General features: G+C 35.4%; 1 protein-coding gene across 2 annotated transcripts in view; it reads left to right on the forward strand.

The window, feature by feature from the left end:
* SLIT2 (slit guidance ligand 2) overlaps window positions 1-20,206 on the forward strand; it is a 370,550-nt gene that overhangs the window by 263,253 nt on the left and 87,091 nt on the right. The window contains exons 12-18 of one of the 2 annotated variants that reach the window (XM_005554557.4): window positions 5,977-6,048; window positions 10,132-10,275; window positions 10,386-10,549; window positions 11,526-11,549; window positions 15,021-15,171; window positions 18,056-18,130; window positions 19,665-19,808. In XM_005554557.4, the coding sequence (XP_005554614.3) occupies window positions 5,977-6,048; window positions 10,132-10,275; window positions 10,386-10,549; window positions 11,526-11,549; window positions 15,021-15,171; window positions 18,056-18,130; window positions 19,665-19,808 (774 nt within the window). The remainder of the gene's footprint in view (window positions 1-5,976; window positions 6,049-10,131; window positions 10,276-10,385; window positions 10,550-11,525; window positions 11,550-15,020; window positions 15,172-18,055; window positions 18,131-19,664; window positions 19,809-20,206) is intronic. The other variant, XM_005554559.4, reaches the window with a different exon arrangement.

Consider the following 20,206-nt stretch of genomic DNA (forward strand, 5'->3'; position numbering starts at 1 on the left):
AATATAGAGTGTAGTCATGTATTGCTCTCAGGCTATACTGTCAGGTTCTAAAATAACTAGGTTCAATGTAAAACTCAGATCACCCAGTCAGATTGTCCGTAAAGTACTGTTAGCACCATTCTGAACAGTAATACTATCCAGAATAAACATTGACAACCTCCCCATCATACAGAAGGACAAAAGGCAAATCAGCATATCAGTTCCTGATTCTCCACAACTTTGGTCCTCAAAGATAACCATTATATGTCAAGAAGAAGAGAAATCAGTGGGAAATTCTTATTTATATCAGCTTGCTTGCAGAGTTTGATAGTAAGCTCTTGCCTTAATAGTGTTAATTGACACTTCTGTGGTTGTAAGAATTAAAAGAAAATATATAAAGATATTTAAAAGTAAATTATAAATAGAACAGCTTATTATAATTTGTTACTTCTCTCAATAAATTACATTATGTTTGTTGATAAGCAGGTTCCTGTAATTAATTATTATAAATTATGTAATCTAATAAACAATAAAATAGTGTGTTGTCACTCTTTTTGCTATTTGCTAACACATGTAAAATAACATGATTGCTACATTGAACTCTAAAGCCTCGTGGTGAGAGCACTCACACACCCAGTTGCCTCAGAAGGCTGTAGAAAAACTTTATCTTTACTTGAGGATAAAGTAAACTGCAGTTAAGTGAGGGAGTTAAGTCACTGGGGTTTTTCCAGTTCAAAATGTAGCAATACGTGGAAGATTACAAACTGTTTGCCAAAAGTGGAATACCTGCATAATACTGTAAAACAGATAAACTGGAAGAGAATCAAATAACTGAGTTATTTTAGAGAAAGCCCACGTGTCACCACACATATTATTTTCCTTGTCATGTTCACAGTTTGAGTTCACTTTCCAAAGTTTAAGTTATTTTCCCCTCCTTAAAATAGATAACTACACATATTTGCAATACCTCTCTTCTTCATTGATCCACAGTTAATATGTTCAAAAGAAATGTATTGGGCCCGATTATGTACCAGGCCCTAGTAGAGGGTCTAGAGATGCAGAGTGCCCAGAATACAAAAGTCCCTGCTTCATGGAGGAGACCAATGATAAACTGGCAAATGTATAGTATCCATAAAATTTACCTATATTTATAGTATTACATCTATCTGTGGATGAAAATGCTATGAATAAAAATAAAGACAGAACAAGGGATAAGGAATGCTGTGGTTGGGGGGAAGCTAAAACCTTGAATAGGATGATCAACAAAGACCTGAAGAGTGAACTGTGTAGATAGTGCAGATATATAGAGGAAAGGCATTCAAGACAGAGGGAACAGTTAAATACTAAGGACCTTTAGCAGGAGTATGCTAGATGTTTCAAGAATTAGCAAAAAATATCACTGCAACTGGAGAGTAGTGGGTGCTTGAAACTGAAGTAATGAAGAGAATGCAATTGTAACTACAGGTCTGGGACACTATAATTAGGGTGGGGGAGGAAAGCCAGTGAAAGCTAGATTTCCAGAAAAGAATTGTGCTGGAGATCATGATACTGACCAGGAGTTAAAACTTTCCAGAAGGGAGCAGAGTACTCGGGAGTATGTAGTTTACTACAAAAACCATGCAAGTACAAGGCAACACCTCTATTTAAATAAAAATTTTGCTTACAAGTTTCGCTTACACCTGATATTTTAATACCATGCCTTTCTAGAACTGTACTCAAGAATATAGACAGATTAATCACTGCATTTGCTAAATACATGAAAATATTTGAAGGCGATATGATGCCAAGCACCTCTATTGCATTCTACTTAAAAAATAAAAATTTCAGCCAGGCGTGGTGGCTCACGCCTGTAATCCCAGCACTTTGGGAGGCCTAGGCAGGCAGATCAGTTGAAGTGAGGAGTTCAAAACCAGCCTGGCCAACATGGTGAAACCCCATCTCTACTGAAAATATAAAAATTAGCCAAATGTGGTGGTGCACGCCTGTAATCCCAGCTACTCGGGAGGCTGAGGCACAAGAATCGCTTGAACCCAGGAGGCGGAGGTTGTAGTGAGCCGAGATTGCACCACTGCACTCCAGCCTGAGCGGCAAAGTGAATCTCTATCTCAAATAAATAAATAAAAATTTCAAGTTATTTAATCGCCAAAATTGCATCTCTTAGAGACAAGTGGACTTGATTTACCTAATTTTTTTATGTCCTCTCCTACTAAGAAATCCTATAACTTTTAATTAACATTATCATTTATTTTTATTATGTATTATGTAAAATTATAGTGTTATATTAATATATTGTTACATAGTATAATATGCAATATATTAACAGAAATCAAACATTTATCATGTCATTTTATCTTCAGGGATTTTAAAATTTCTTTCAATGTGACATCAACAAGATTTTTATGATATTTAGTAATAATGTCTTAAGAATTCAGCATACTAGTGTTTTTAGCATTGTCTGTAAACAGTTTTTATTGTTTTCTGTTTATTACTTGGAAACTTCCTTCTATAGTAACAAAACGTTTTAAGTGTAGTATCAATGTAGCGTACTGCTAAGCATATCACCTTTAGGACACTAGGTGGCTATGTTCAAATCCTGGCTCTAGTACTTAATAGTTAGAGGCTGAGCTAGTTAGTAAATTCCCTGGGTATTAGTTCTTCCATCTTTAAAATAAGGATAAAGTTACTTCCCTGCTAGCTTTGTTATAGAGTAAACATCAAGAGATAATAGGTATGGCCATGGCAAATTCATCTCTTGATACAAAGCAATTTGTATGTTTCTGGATCTCAATTATTTCAGAGAACCTTTCTTTATGCCCAAGGTCCTCAATGTATGATTTTTCTCTTTTCCCATTTTCTTCATTAGCCCTTTATAAACTATTTTAATTCATTTACTCTAATTTCCTTATTTCTTGAACTAGCTCCCAAATTCCACAGGGGTCTACAGTGGAAGACTTGAACGCTGTACTTAGATTTCCGGCAACCTTTTCCTAAACTGCTGTTAACTCTCCTGCCCAGTAGCTTGCATTTTACTACAGGTTTTCAATGAAAATTAAAAGGTAGCACCTCTGTTTTGTCCTCTGCTTTATCTTTACTGAACTCTTCTAAAAATCACTTCGAGTTACAACTTTCAAATATATACATTTAAAAAATTTTGTAAGTATAATTTCCCTGACATTTTTTTGAATAATAAAGCCTCTGCCCATGACACTTTTTTCATGATAATCATCTTATAAGTTGCTATTTTGGACATTTTTTTTCTCTTCAGTAGGAGTTGTCTTCTGCCAGCTTTCTTTTTTGAGACAGGGTCACGCTCTCACCCAGGCTGGAGTGCAGTGGCGTGATCTCGGCTCACTGCAACCTCTGCCTCCCAGGTTCAACTCATTCTCCTGCTTCAGCCTCCCGAGTAGCTGGGATTGCAGGCGCCTGCCACCACACCCAGCTAATTTTTTGTGTTTTTAGTAGAGACAGGGTTTCACTGTGTTGGCCAGGCTGGTCTCGAACTCCTGACCTGGTGATCCGGCCGCCTTGGCCTCCCAAAGTGTTGGGACTACAGGCATGAGCCACCGTGCCTGGCCTCTGCCGGCTTTCAACAAGAGCAGGAGAGCTCAAACACTAGTCACCAGCTATTGCTGCCTCTTACTGTCCTCATGCTGAAACTCACAAGGGCTAAACTGTGTTTAACATTCTTGGCCTTCCTTATAGCAGCAGGTACAAGAACTGCCTTAAAATTTCCCTATTTTTCCAAAAGACTAGTCAAAAAAAATCTCTATCAGAGTATTTGTATGTTGTACACATATAATAGTACATATGCATATACTGTCTATGTGGTATGCTGAACATAAGTCATGTATAAACTGTAGAGAAGATACTCAATTAGTCATTCTTGGTATTTGGGTGATATTATCCACATCCCTCATGTATTGATTTTCTTTTCAGCTGATTCCACTTTTGTCTTTCAATTTCTTTAAAACATTTCTTTTCCTCTAACAGTGTAGGACAAATTCTCACTGGCCTTCTCTTAGTTTATATCTTTATGTGATGATATTTCTTTCCCTCATTTTTATAGATTTTGGCCCTATTTCCTGGGCTGTCATCCAATTTCTCTATCCTGGTCTTTGGATTTTTTATATTTTAACTTATTTTCCTTGCTGTCACTTTGATCTCATTGCTATGTAAAATGCTGTACCCAGCCCTAGTCCTGCTAAACCTTTTTGGAGAAATGTCATTCCCATCACATTGAGTATTTCTTTATTATTCTTATGGTTAATACTCCATACAGCAATAATACCTATATGGATACATTTCCTGCATCCTAGTGTAATTTTCTCCTTTTTTGCTGTTTACCCACTTTGTCTCATTACAATAGCATCTGTTACTTTTTAACATGGTCTTAAGGAAAACAATGATTTATTGGAAAAAATAATTCCACGACATAAATACGACGCATCTCCTAGCTTGTTCTCCTTTCTTGCTATTTGGGCCAACCTTCAAAGCAAAAGTCTCAAGTGAACAACCTACTAAATTGTCCACCGCTTGATCCTCATGCAGGTTCTCCACAATTTATACACATCTTTGTTCCTTTCTAAATTGCAGTGGATTCACAATATCAGACTCTTCGACTATTCAAAATTACTCTTTTGGATTTCCCTTTGAAGCTATATCTTCTTTATCTCAGTCATATCAGTGTCTGAGACATGGGCAGATGATGGGCATTCAAAAATGACTATTGAATTGAGCACCAAACTTAGAATCTGGCTACGTTACTGGCATGTAATAAGTGCACAATCTCTATTGCTGAGTGAATGAATTAAATGATATTGAATTGAACATCCCAAATTGGTGCCATCTTAATCTACTCATTTGTGTTTCCTAATGCCCTCTCTTCTGTTAATCTTGACCTCAAAATATATATCTATTCATGCTTTACCTTTTCTGATTCCCTTTCTGGCTCGTTCTGGACAATATAGAATCCTCTCTTTTGTTCTTTGATTTTTAAAATGGTTTATTTTCTAATTGATTTACTTTTCTAAAGAAATCTACGTTTTCTACAAACAAAATTTCATGTTCTGTTTTATAGTTATATCATGGAATCTAAAGAGACGAATGGAATATCTCTTTACACTATAATAGCACCCAGCTTTATTTATTCCTTTGAGGATTTTCTTCACATTTTATAATATACCTTACCTCTCTGTGACATTTTGAAAAAGGAACAGCTTTTCTCTCACATACTCATTTCTCTTGTATTATTATTTTCTTCCTTTTCAAAAAGAGATTATATACTGCTGCCAAACATATCAATTATTTAGATTCTCATTTCAGCTTTTTCTTTATATGTTATGGCAACCATTTGTTTATTTCCCAAAAGAATATCTCTCTGATCTTTGAAAATAATATGTACTTATTTTAGAGATATATTAAAATACACAAAAATATGTAGATGTAAATTCAAATCACCTCTGGATGGCAAATCATCTGCCATCTAAATATGTTTCCCTTTTATTTTGTGCATATATGTATATATTTTTAAAACAAAATTAACATAATACTTTAACATGCTTCTTTTTTACTTAATGTTGTATGTATCATGAGGACTTTTATGTCACTACGTACTCTTCTATTCTTGATTCTACACTTAGCATTCTTCGTTATATATGGTATGCTCTCATTACATATGAACTGTGTATGTGTGTGAGTAGAAAAACAACTTAAAAGGAAACATTTCTATGAAAAGGCAATGCAAGTGGAAATTATGTATATATATATATATATATAATGTTCTTTATTTTTTTGTTTTCCAAATGTCCTACAGTAAGCATATATCTGATCTGCAATCAGGCAAAAGACATTTGTAAATGAAGTTTGTTTATTCAGCTGTAACTTTTATGATGTATTGATTGCCTACTAACTTCCTCTATGCCTGAGTAAATATGTATTAGATGAATTTGTTATGCAGGTTCGGTGTCTAATTTTTTTCATTTAAAACATTTTTTTCAGTGTCCTCTATGGAAATAAAATCACAGAACTCCCCAAGAGTTTATTTGAAGGACTGTTTTCCTTACAGCTCCTGTAAGTATTTGATTGTTTTCCATCTCTCGAGCCTAGTAATATATATTAGCCGGTTTGTTATCTCATATTTTTATGGAGGCTTTGGAAAAATTTGACTCAAAATGATACAGTTTAACAAAATAGAAAAGATTAGTCTAGTCAAGCTAACATTCTTGATTATTTACTTGAAGACACTACTTTTTGGAGTAGTCCCCAAACCATTTTCTCTACACTATCATGAATGTATGCATTCTGGCTGCTCTATCATTTAAAGCTTCTACAATCCCTGTCCTTGTGAAACACCTCTGTTTTAACTTAACCAGTAGTTGGAACCGAGAAAGATATGGTGATATACTCAACAACCTTTGTCCAAAGACTCTGCAGGAGCCACAGTACTGCAATAACTTCCTCAAACACAGATGGTGTGTGGTGAGCTGTAACACACGGTAGTCTTCAGACTAACCTTTAGAGAGAGAATTACCTGTAAATCAAAGACCACTCTGATTAGACAATAGATACTGCTCATTTGTCTCAAAAGAAGCATTTACCATACATATTTGCAAAAAGCAGATTTAACACCATGTGTTTTAATGCATGCCCATATGAAAAGTAAAGTTGGAAAAAATATGCACATATTAAAACTTGGTAATCATCAAATTCTATTTGTATCATCAAACAGAGGACCTCATTTGGGGCACACACTGGCCTAGATGCTTTAGATACAAAGATAATTGTGTTGTATTTTTTTTCTTAGTAAATCTCCCTTAAAATTCTTATGTATACAGTGTTATTTTCCCTCTGGAGTATATTTATTTCTTGGCATTTATTTGGTAACTATTTATTCCTAATCCCACAGTCTTCATATATATATGCACATATATATTATATATATTATATGTAATATGTATTATATACTTATATATAACATATATTATATATATAATTCCTGAATTGATAAACTTATATTCTTAATTACATCCTATTATCCATGTCTTAAACTTTTTCACCATTATGCAGAAATGTATTTTACATTCCATCCCAGCATGCACACATACAAACAAATGAAACAAAATGTTAACAAAACAATAATGAACCTTATTATGTGTAGTGCTCTCCTTTCTGTTCACCCCTGCCCCAATTCTCTCTTTATTTTCTCAGTGCTACATAACCCAGTAAATTTATTTTACAATAGACCAATGAGTTATGACAAATACTGATTTCGTTACTTAATGACTTTATTTGGGTTTCAAATTTTTCTAAGCTTCGCATTTCCATTATTAAATATTGTTACTAATTTGATAAAATTATGCTATTCACAGTCCAGATGTCTGTACGCATTGTAGATATCGCTTGATGCTGTAACCAAGTATTGCCTACTTGTGACTCACCTCTCTTCCATTCTTCCACATTTCCCTAGAATTACTCTCTGTGCCAGTTATTCACAGTCACTCTTACTATCACTGACCTATCTACTACCAATACATAAAATGTCACCTTCTTTTTCTTTCCATGCACACTTATTGGTGGCTGATGTAACACACATGCTAATAAAATATGGAGATCTATATAGATAAACCTTCTAAAGCCATCTTTATAAAGTTTCATTTCTACACTAAGGCTCATTCTTAAGCCTGCCAGAGTGAAAGAATGACATGATTATCTCTTTACAGCTGACTGAGAACCTGGTAAAGTTAAGTGTCTTAGTTTTGGTTGGTCAGATATTAGAGAGAAGAGTCAGGGAAATAAAAGAAACAAAACAGATTGTTGTTTAATATTTATTTACTATTCTTTGGGCCACACTGAGTTAAAGTAAGTACAAACTGCATAGATGCAAGATGATGCAACACGACATCTTTCAGTTTCTTCAGACTCCACACAATTTCATTGTCCTTGTTTGCTCTCTAACTGCTTTATTCAATTAGATTATTAATTAAAGAACAAGTCAGCATTACTCTCCTCCCAGGGAGGAGAGGTATGGAGTTAAGCAGCCCCTGTCACCCACCATTTCTTGAAGGCTTTTAAGAAAGTATTACATATACCAGAGGGAAGATGAAAACTTCAGCTCCTGACGGGGAATCAAAGAGCACAGCCAATTGAATCACCGTGAGAAAGTCATCACTTTGCATGTTGCTGATGTAGCACCTTTAAAAAATCAAGTAAAACGGAAATACCCCATGTTAACACAGAGATCGTTTTATTGTCAAAGGAGAAAATATTTTTAGTATGTTAGATAACGAGGCATAGCCAAACCACATGACACATATTTTTTGAGCTGTTACATATTTGTTAAAAGTTCTAAGTATCAAAGCAGTGAACTAAATATAGCTAGATATAGCTTGATGCTGTATCCAGTATTGTCTACAGTTTCTCCCTCTTAAAAGGCAAGAATTTTAAAAAATTTTCTCCATCCCCATGGAGAAAAATATTCTTTCTCTCCTTATATAATAACATGCTTCAGACCATCGCCAATGGGATCGTTTCACCTCTCCGGGGCCATTCACACTATGTATGTGTAAGTTATTTGGATCACATTTGATGACATTGTTTCCACTGTGAATGCAAGAGTTGAGTCCATTACAAGTCATCTATAAAACTGTACTGTATGTGTTTCCAAAGGCATTTGACCCAGAACCCCTTTATTTGTGACTGCTATCTCAAGTGGCCAGCAGATTATCTCCATACCAACCCTATTGAGACCAGTGGTGCCTGTTGGGGATGGAGAAAAAGAATATTATTTTTTAAAATTGTCCTTCCTGAAGAGGGAGAAACTGTCATTGGCCAAATAAGCAGGTCTGCATAAAACAGGTGACAAGACTGCATAGCATGGAATGACATTCTGCGGAACCCAGAGGGAGGAGTACTTTGTTGGGTGGAAGTTGAGTTCAGAAGGTGGTTGAGGAAAGTAGAGAGCAGAGTACATGCTGAAGAATAAACCTAAGCTCACACACAGTCACATCCACAAGAATGATGTTTGCCAAAGTATAATCCATAAACCACAGTTGCACAGAATATTGATATAGTATATAGGGGGGAAAAAGGAGTTTGTGGGGAATTGTGTTAAAAAGTTAAACAGGTATTTATAATATAAGACTACAGCCTATACTAATGTATCATGTGACTCTCCAAGAGGGTTGTAAAGTATTCACTCAACAACCAATATTTATTGAGCTCCCAGTATGTGCTGGGCAGCTGGGAAAGGAGGGGAAATGAAAGAGACATATGGATGATTTACTGTGGGGTAGGGAGGCATATAGATGACAGTCAGCAGTAACATAAGTTGCATATAGCAGAAAAAAATATATATATATACTTTAGAATATAGAAAAAGTAGATCAAAGTAAAAGGAATTGAGAGTGCTAGGCGTTGGGAAGGTGTCAAAGACAGCCTGCATGTATTAAGGAGAGGGGTCCGGGAGGCCAGATTGAGAAGGCAATATTAGAGCAGGCTTCACATCTGGGAGATGAACATTTCAGACAGAGAATAGCAGAGCCTGGTGTGTTTAAAAAAGAGCAAGGAGATTAGTGATTGGAGCTGAAACAGCCAGGAGGAGAGAACTGGGAAGATTGCAGAGTTCTGAAGAGTGGACTACTGGTCAGGCTGTTGTGACGACTTAGGCTTCTGCTCAGAGCCAGTTGGGAGCTGTCACGTGGTTCTGAGATAGGGGTGACGTGATCTCTTCTATGTTTAGAAGGACCACACTAGCGACTGTTTTGAGAATAGCCTGAACTACTTTTCCACAGAGTGTTTTGAGGGATTAATGGTGTCTTAGGACATTTTTATGGTGTCCTTGCCAGTGGAGGCTGGGTCTCACCCATTTTTGTGTACTATTCCACCCTTACATCTTCCAGAGGAAATGATTAATAATTTGTAGTGAATACCTGTATAAGTACCACTAGATTTAGGTTCATTTGATCACATGACTTTTGCTTTATATGGTAAAACCCCACATCTCCAACCTCTAATTCCTAAATTATTAAAGTTAAAATGTTAGTGTTGAGGTTAAAGAACTATATTTCACGGCTGGATTCTCTTAAAAAGCACAAAATCTTGCAGGTGAGTTAGTGAGATGCTACACTTTAATTCTACAACTATTTAATCAAACAGATTATTGAATGCCAACAAGATAAACTGCCTTCGGGTAGATGCTTTTCAGGATCTCCACAACTTGAACCTTCTCTCCCTATATGACAACAAGCTTCAGACCATCGCCAAGGGGACCTTTTCACCTCTTCGGGCCATTCAAACTATGTATGTATAAGTGATTTGGATCACATTTGATGACATTGTTTCCACTCTGAAAGTAAGAGTTGAGTCCCTTGCGAGTCATCTATAAAACTGTTCTGTATGTGTTTCCAAAGGCATTTGGCCCAGAACCCGTTTATTTGTGATTGCCATCTCAAGTGGCTAGCGGATTATCTCCATACCAACCCAATTGAGACCAGTGGTGCTCGTTGCACCAGCCCCCGCCGCCTGGCAAACAAAAGAATTGGACAGATCAAAAGCAAGAAATTCCGTTGTTCAGGTAATTTCTTCACGTGTTAATTTCCCCTGTGACCAACAACAATGGTTACATGAGACCTAACAAAAGCAGCTGGCCTTCGGCTGATTAGTGAACACTGTAGACCATATTTCTTTTTCTTCTGCCCATGAATAGCAAAATAAAGAGAACTGTAGACACAGTTCAAATAATACTTCTATGTGTAACATTTTAATACCACGGAGAGCAGAAGAAGTAGGCTATTGACCAAGTTAAAAAGAAGCCTACATACTTCATAGTACCTTTCCAAAATTCAAATTTAACAAGAGCCTTTTAGCCAACTGAGAATACCTTTGAAGTATGTTAAGTCTCATGTTTGTTGTCTTGACCAACCTCAAGTAATTAACTGTATTTTCGTTTCTTCAGAAAGTGAATTGAGACTTGGTTACATGATTTGTTTGGGCTCAGAAGTCCAGGGGCACCGGGAGGGACTACAGATCCCTTGCTTCTTACTCTGAATGCACTTCCTCAGTTTGCATTCTCTTATTTTGCATACAACTGTGAGGATGCATTTTTTCCAAAAGCTATTTTTATAAAATATTTTGGGAATATTGCATTTATTTGTAAAAAGCTAAATATGAATACATTGTATTGATATTAAATGGAAGGTTTCCATCATTCAAATTTACTATTTGCTTTGATATAATATTTTCCTTTTTTTTTAATAGAATACATTATATGTCTGTTTGGTAGTATGCTACCTAACTATTCCAGGGGTATTTCACATTCGGCAGTTAATTTCATACTAAAAAGCTAATATAAGGACCCAGCTGGTTATTGTCCATAATTATAGATGCATTTACTACTCACTGTACATTATTATATGTCAGTCACAGCTGTGAATATACATTTTTCACTTAATTGTAGTAACTTTAGTCCATTCTTAATCTAATATAACTCATATCTCTGCTTGCTGACATTCAGGTGCATCTTCTATTTTTTTTTCTCTTTTTTTATTTAGCTAAAGAACAGTATTTCATTCCAGGTAGGTTTTGCTCGGTAGTAGGACTAACTACAGACACCCTTTCCTCACCTTATAAAATATAGCTTCTAAAACTGATATGCATGCTTCTGAAAGTACAGTGGATACTCTATAGATAGATTGACTGATGCATATATCACTTGTAGCTGTTTCCTGAAAACCTGACCTTTGCATGAGCTTCTGATGTTAAACATCTATATTATTAAACTCCACCTTTTCTTCTCTCTCTTTTACTTTGGCGCATTATCTAAAATTTCTCACAGTAGCTAAAATGTTTGAAGCTATGGCTTTCTACTTAAATCATTTTCTCTCCATACATTGTATATCTGATCTTCCAACCTGTTTTTAAAATATAGCTAATTGAGCTGGTTTTAAAGACAGAGATCTTTCCGATGTCAAAGAGCTCGTTCTACATGAAATCAGTTACAGACACACAGAATTTCATTTTCCACCATGAGACTTACTTTTTTATAGATTCTTATATTTAAAAACTGTTCTTATTGCTTTACTTTTGCTTCACTGTTTGTAGAAAAACAGCAGCTTCCTGCTGATTTATATGCAGTTGTTTCTTATTTGTTTATGACTTTCCATTCTTCTATATCCGGAATTACAATATAAGTCTGTAAAAAGAACATTGATGTCTGATGTGAAAGCATCAGAAGTTCATGGTCTCAAAATGCCTTGAGTAATTAGGCAGATGGATAGAATGTGTCTAAGAAAAGTAATCGCAATGTTTTACCACTTCAATCTTAACACTATCAAGACTGATGATTCTAGAACTAGCTCTTTAAAATACGTTTCTTTACTTATTTTTCCTTGCCTGCCAATTGTGTAAAATGCCTCTTGACTTGTTTGTTTTAAACCATTATGTTAAGTATTCATTGGCCACATTCACCATCTCTTGGGTATATTCTCAACTATAAAATATTTTAAGAGCTACAGATTAAAAGATATTTCTACAGCGTTAGTGTACAGTGTTAGTCTACCTTTCCGTATTTTCTAAAGAATAACTCTGGGTTTAGTCTCTATTTTAAGGAGATATTTGTTGCTTGCCATTATTGAATTACAATTTGGATAATTTTATGGATTTAGTAGATTTGGTTATATGACTTATTTTGAGCTTGAAAGATCAGTAGCATTGTATGTATTATACTGGCTGCATAACAAGTAACATGTTGAAAAGAACAGTTGATTGGCCTTCATTGATAATGTTTAATATTAATTACTTTACCCAATTAAGTGGAAAATAATCTGATAGCTATTATTTAACCAAAAAAAGCCATATTCTAAGTACCAGATGACCTATTGAATAGAACATTAATATGATTTAAATCCTAAAATTATGGCAGTAATAGGTACCAAATTATTTAAACTATTTAATTTAAATACACTTAATTAATAATTGATGAGTTTAATATTTCCAATTCACTAAATAAAGAACAAAAGTGAGGTTATTTTCACGTATTCTGATACAGTTCTTCCCTGTTACTGACAGCAGCCAAATTAGGATTTGGAAATTATCTTTTATATCAAATATCATGTCTTAACTTTCAAGTTTTGATAATTTAATTTACATTATTTAAACATAATAATTGCAGAAGCCAGGCCTCAAAAGGATCATTTGGGCCTCCTTCCCTTTTTTCCAAAAATTTTAATTAAAATTTGAGTCCACCTAAAAAGCCACCATAAAATAAGCATTATTACTGTTCCACTGAATGCAGATTATTTGAATTGCAAGATACCCAGTGTACCTGTCATTTAGACTTTGTGCACTCTTACTTCATTTTGGAGTGAAGCTTAAATCATAAGGCACCAGATCCTCAATAAATACTGTGGCATTAACTGCCAAATGTAATGAAACCGTGATATTCACCATCACAAACTTCTTATGAGATTCTGATTCCATTTCCACTAAGAAACATTATTTATAAGTTGAAAAGTTCATTAAAAAGTAAACATCACAACATAAGGATTAATCCAAATGTTCTAATGATTGTCCTTGAGGATCTCCATGATTAGTTTTTCATTCACTTTTACGTGTGGACCTCCCTACTACCATTTTATATGACATTCTACATATTACAGTGATAAAAGAAAATCTGTCTTGCAGAGAGTTCATCTTTTAAAGGAATCGAGAACTTAATTTGCACTATGCATCTTTTATTACATTGGTTTTCTTGTGAGACCACCGTGCTTCAAAGTATTATTTAAAAAATTTTACAAAGCATGACAATTCCCATCACATCATGCTATTTTTTCAATAATTACCATAATAAAGAAAGAAGGAAGAGAGCTTAGTTTTATAAATATGTATATTAATCTTAATTGGGATTACTGTTTCTTTCCTTCTTGGTGATCTTTACTTTTGCAGGAATTCACCATTTTGGCTGTAAGTAAAAGTGTCTGATCTGAAACATAATACCCTCCCTTTTCAATCCTGATGTACCTTCTTCTAGTCTTGGTCTTTGGCACCTTTTTTTTCAAGAAGAAACCGCAGATCCTTTGAGCTTCTCTGTTGTCCTTATAGCTCACCTTCAACTTCTTCCTGGATGTTGTTCCTGAAAGCTGTTGTTTCCATTCTGCAGTTCTGAGGAACGGTGGAGGCACCTTTTCCGTATAGCCCCTTCTTTGTGTTTCCAGGAAATCTTCGGTAGTAATACTCTTACTATGGTCATAAACATTCTGCGGGAAGAATGCATGTCATGTAAACAGTATTACATTTCCAGAACACCTGTAGCTTTTCTCTTCCTTCCCTCCATTTTCCTCTTGGTCTTACCTTTGGCCTAGTGGTTGGTGTAGTGACAATGTAGCGAGATTTTCTGTTGTGCTTGATCTAACCATGTGGTTGCGAGGTATGAGTAAAACATGGTTCCGTCAAGCACCATGGAACGTCACGCAGCTTTCTACAGCATGGCAAGCTGCTGAGGCTTAAATCAGGATTTACCTGTCTCTTTCTACAAAATCAAAATGAAAAAAAAGAGGGCTTTTTAGGCATCTCTGAGATTATGTGAGAGGGAGAGAATAGTAAAAAGTCAATAGAAAATTTAAAAGCCTGAGTATATCTATTTGCCTTGAAAGCCCTAATTTACAATGATATATAGGATCATGTTTATTACTGGATATATTTTCAATTCTTGACTCAGAGAAAAAAAATAAACTTTTTAATAATGAATATCCATTGTGTGACTAGCTGTGAAATAGGCTAGAATGGCTCAGAATTGGATCAGCAGAAAGTACAGCTGTGAAAAGCTCAACTTTATTAATGTTTTCCTGTCATGTGAATCTGGTCACTCTTTTTTCCAGAAAATTCCAAGCCTTTCTTTTAACCTTTCTCCTGACATCCATTGACCAAAATACCCCAAGTTGTCTCCCTACTACATAATCTATAGTTATCTTACTTTTTTCTTCCTACAAACTAATAAATATTCTAACCTTTAGACTCAGTATCTTTTTCTTGGTTTGAATTCTCAATAGGTACAGAAGATTATCGATCAAAATTAAGTGGAGACTGTTTTGCGGATTTGGCTTGCCCTGAAAAGTGTCGCTGTGAAGGAACCACAGTAGATTGCTCTAATCAAAAACTCAACAAAATCCCAGAGCACATTCCCCAGTACACTGCAGAGTTGTAAGTTCATCCGCCAACAAAATTCTGGTTGGGAAGGAGGGAATGAAAGCATTAAAGCATAGGAATGTTTGTCTTGCCATTTTTATTATTAATAATTGTGTTAATTTTAATTAATAGGCATTACATTGGCATAACTCTTCTTAGTACAAGAATATATTAGAGGCTACCTTCGTTCATCTTTCTAGCCAACCATACGATTAAGTACAGAACTAATTTATCTCTCAAAATGCAGTAAGCACTTCTTACTAATAACAGTGGTGTTTATTTGATGCTTATTTATTGGGTATTATTTATTCCCAAACTATTTTCTATGTACTAAGTTTTTTTAACGTATTTAATCCTTATAGCAACTAAATAAAGTAGTTTGAGAGCCTCAATTTTCAATTTCTGTAAGCGATAGATTCAAGGAGTCCATCTTACCTAATTTACTACTTCATTGACTTACGGGTGGAAGGATTCAGTGATCATCAGGTATTAAAGTAGAAAGGATAGCTTTTTCTGAACAACGCAAGAAAAGCTGAAAAGGCAGAATATGATGGCATTTACACTTAACAGCCTTAACACAGGTTCTTGCACATACTAAGTACTAGAATGTTGGTTGGAGCACTCACAGATTCTACGCGCATGCATGGTTTGCCTTTACTGACTTTATTTATAAAAAGACGACCTCTAACGTTAGTGTTCTAACAATTCAAGAAAAAAACTAACGAAACTTCATCATTCTCTCAACATCTTAGCCATGTTTGTGGATAGCAACATCTGGTATTTGTCATTTACTGCTTTGCAAAGTTCGTTGTCTATTTGTTTGTATATAATCCTTCTGTCTTTAACTAGATTATAGCTCCTTGATGACAGGGATTGTGTGTTATTGTTTATCTCCCACTGTGCCTGTACTCATGCCAGTACTTAATTAATTTTTAGCAATTTGAATAGCTAAAAATAAAGTAATGCCTTTCAAAGACTTGACAGAAACCAACTATCTTGTAGTTATAGTGATTTTTTTTTGTAGTCCTGTTAGTTAATGAAGCTATTTCACAGCTCCAGGAATTTTAGAAATGCATTGAGACCATGCAACCAAGGCCCTGAACTTTATTTTTTACAGTTATATAGGGATTTATGCTTATTACCTATAATACTACAAACAAGTGATATCTTCCAGCACAATAGCACTTTTTTTTTTTTTTTTTTTTGAGAGAGGGTCTCAGTCTCTTGCCCAGGCAGGAGTGCAGTGTCACCATCACAGCTCCCTGTAGCCTTGGCCTCCTGGGTGCAAGGGATCCTCCTACCTCAGTCCCCCTTCCCCATCCCCCCAAGAAGCTGGGACCTCAGGCATGCACCACCACACCCAGCTGATTTTTGTATTTTTTGTAGAGATGGGATGTTGCCCTATTGCCCAGGCTGGTCTTGAACTTCTGAGCACAAGCAATCCTCTTGCCTCTGCCTCCCAAAGAGGGTTATAGGCATGAGACACTGCCCCTGGCCTAGCACTTTAAATAAGTTTGTTTGTCATGGAAGAATTATAGTGGAAACTAGCCTCCAATTTAGACTTCAGCAAATGTGTGTAATGTAAGAGATTTGTAATTTTTTAAATTATACAATAAAATCAGTACTGAGAAGAAAGTATTTGCAAATCATGTATCTAATAAGACACATTCACAATGTATGAAGAGCTCTTATAATTTAGATTAAAAGGTATTTTACTCAGCTAATGAGTGGTTAAATTATTCACATCGACCTTTCTCCAAAGAACATATAAACACATGTCCAATAAACACATGAAAAACTGCTCAATATCATTAGTTATTAGGGAAATTCCAATCAAAACCACAATGAGATACCATTTTAGACCCACTGGAATGGCTAAAAAAAAAAAAAGGGAGAGCAACATAGTAGAAGAAATTGAAACCTTTATACATCGCTGGTCTGAATGTAAAGCTTCTATGGAAATCTTTTTTGCTATTTCTCAAAGAGTTAATCACAGATTTACCATGTGATCCAGCAATGCCACTCCTATGTATATGTCGAAAAAATGACAACATATATCCAGGCAGAAACATGCACACCACGTTCATAGCAGCATTATCTATAGCTGTCAAAGAATGGAGGCAACACAAATGCCTCCTAACTGATAAATGGATAAACAAATGTGTCATGCCTGTGTAATGAAATATCACTGAGTCTTAAAAAATAATGAAGCACTGCCATATGCTACAACAGGAACAAGACATTATATAAAGCAAAAGAAGCCAGACAGAAAAGGCTACATCTTACATGATTCCATTTATACAAAATGCCCAGAATAGGAAAATTAATAAAAACAAAAAGTAACCTGGTGGTTGCCAAGGGCTGTAGGGGAATAGCCACCGAGAGTGACTGGTAAGAAGTATGGGGTTTCTTTCTGGGGGTAATGAAGATGTTCTGGAATTAGATAGCAAAGATGGTTGCACAATTTTGTGAATATACTAAAAACCACTGAATTGTACACTTTAAAAGGGCACACGCATTCTAATAAAGCTGTAATTTTTGTTCCAATTGTGAAGAAAACAATTAGGGAAAAAACAGTCTAAAAATCCTTTTTAGTGGGGACGATAGTGGAAAAAATTGGAGAAAATTTGTTCTAGAGATTGCTGAGAGCTGGTTTTGATCTTTGATTTTTTCTTGTTTTACTGTGTAAAAAAAAAACTTCCTAACATTTTATTTTGATTAAAATTTGAATAAAATGAGAAAAAACATCAGTATGTTCCACAAATCTTCTGTGATATATATATTTCCTTTTATTTTCCTGGTGTCATTCAATAATGTTAGAATTCATTTTGAGAAATCAAATTTAATGCTTTCCTAACTATTAGTAATAAAACTTCTCTATTCCTTCCTTTTTCTTCAGGCGTCTCAATAATAATGAATTTACCGTGTTGGAAGCCACAGGAATCTTTAAGAAACTTCCTCAATTACGTAAAATGTAAGTCACTTGTTAGCTTTTTTTTTTTTTAAATTTCCGTAGCATTTTGTTGTGTTCATTTTCTTAAGTTTCTTAGAAAATTAGAAAATATTAAAAATCCTGGGAAATTTCCCTATGATGGCGACCTGTGACATGAATTCAGGGTAATCTCTGCAAGAACTTTTCTGTGTGTCAACAGTGTCAATCACATTTTCTATGGCAGAGCCTAAGCATCTGACTTTAACTCAGACAGCTGGTCTGTTATGTGGCCACAGCAGGAATCCAGCAATCTAAGCACATTAAAATAGGTTCAGTAAGGTTTTGTAACTTCCTTTACTATTCCCCAAACCATGCTGTTATTTCTTTTTCATGTCAACTATTGGACTTTTTTGCTTCATTAAACTTTCATTAGAAGATATTCAAAATTAATGATTGGTAAACTGGCTCAATAGCTCATCTGTGTTACTACATGTCCACAACTCATATTTTAAAATAAGTTCATAAGCTCAGCAGTTTCAGCAGCTCTCAGTAGGTTACTCCATGCCCCTGGGGAGGTGTGAGGGAGAGACAGGACATACGTCAATAGCATGGGACCAGTGGAGCACCCTCACACATACAGAAACATCAGCAGGAGGAAAGAAGCATTGACTCACTTTAGCTGTGTGTCCACATATGTAACTGGCCCATAGTCACATAGACTGTAAGTTACAGAACAGACTACTTGTACAGTTGGCATCCATATTAGGCTACCTCGCAAATGGTTTCTCATATCTTCATTGCCCTCCTTTTTCACTGTTATGAAATGCACTTTCTTTTTAGCTATAAGATGATTTTCCATGAAACAAATATTTATTAAGAAGCTACTGTGTACAATTCTCTCAGAGAAATTAAAATATGCATAAAAATGATCCTTGTTTGGGGGACACTCCTGGTCTTGGAGTGATCGATCAGTGAGAAAGAAAAAGAAAAAGCCTATAGAAAGTTAACCTCAACTAGATACTCTTGCCTTCTGGCAAGCATTGTAGTAGTTAGTATCATACATAATACTGACAATTAATTTGGTTGTTTCAACACATTATTACATGAGAAGTTCTTCTGGGAATAAACCCATATTCAAATACATTTCTGATGCTATATATAAAACACTAACAAATTTTACCCCTTCTATCTCTACCCAGTTGTCTTCTTTTAGTCATTAATTCATTTGACAATTTTAATCAGGGATATTTTTTTGAAAAGTTTCTTGTTGGATTTTATAGATGGCATAAAGGTTTGTGTAACCCAGTACCTGACCTCAAGAATTTTATACTCCTGGGGACCTTTGGAGAGTTTGACATGAGTCACGCTGGCATATTTTACCATAGACAGTCCCTCTTATTATTATTGTCCCTTTGTCTTGATGGTGTAGGGAAGTGGAATCTTTTCAGAGCCCTGGCAGTGCTGGGCAGTGAAAAGTTGGAAGACTTGGATCATTAGAAGAAAATGATCAACTATGTTTCAATTCCCTCCTTATTAGAAATTGTTTAAAATCTTTGTTCCCACAATTTTTATTTAGAAACTTTAGCAACAATAAGATCACTGATATTGAGGAGGGAGCATTTGAAGGAGCATCTGGTGTAAATGAAATACTTCTCACAAGTAATCGTTTGGAAAATGTGCAGCATAAGATGTTCAAGGGATTGGAAAGCCTCAAAACTTTGTAAGTATTTGTAGTTGCATTGCAGTTCTTCTACCAAAGGATCGCAGCTCATTGTTCATTATAATCCTGGGAGAGAGAAACACCTCCTACTTTTACCCACCCCACTCCCTCTATCTCTTTCACATTCTCTCTGTTGCGCGCACACTCACGCGCACACACACACACACACACACACGCACACACACACACGCGCGCACACACGCACACACACACACACACACACACACACACACAAACACATATTGTGAATGCAAATAGTCCCTTACCCCAATATTCCTACCTTCGATGTGTGTTACACACACACACTCACGTATTGTGAATGCAAATGGTCCCTTACCCCAATATCCCTGCCTTTGATGTGTGTCACACACACACACACACACGTAATGTGAATACAA

This window comes from Macaca fascicularis, chromosome 5 (assembly GCF_037993035.2).
Source record: "Macaca fascicularis isolate 582-1 chromosome 5, T2T-MFA8v1.1".
NCBI classification, from domain to species: Eukaryota; Metazoa; Chordata; class Mammalia; order Primates; family Cercopithecidae; genus Macaca; species Macaca fascicularis.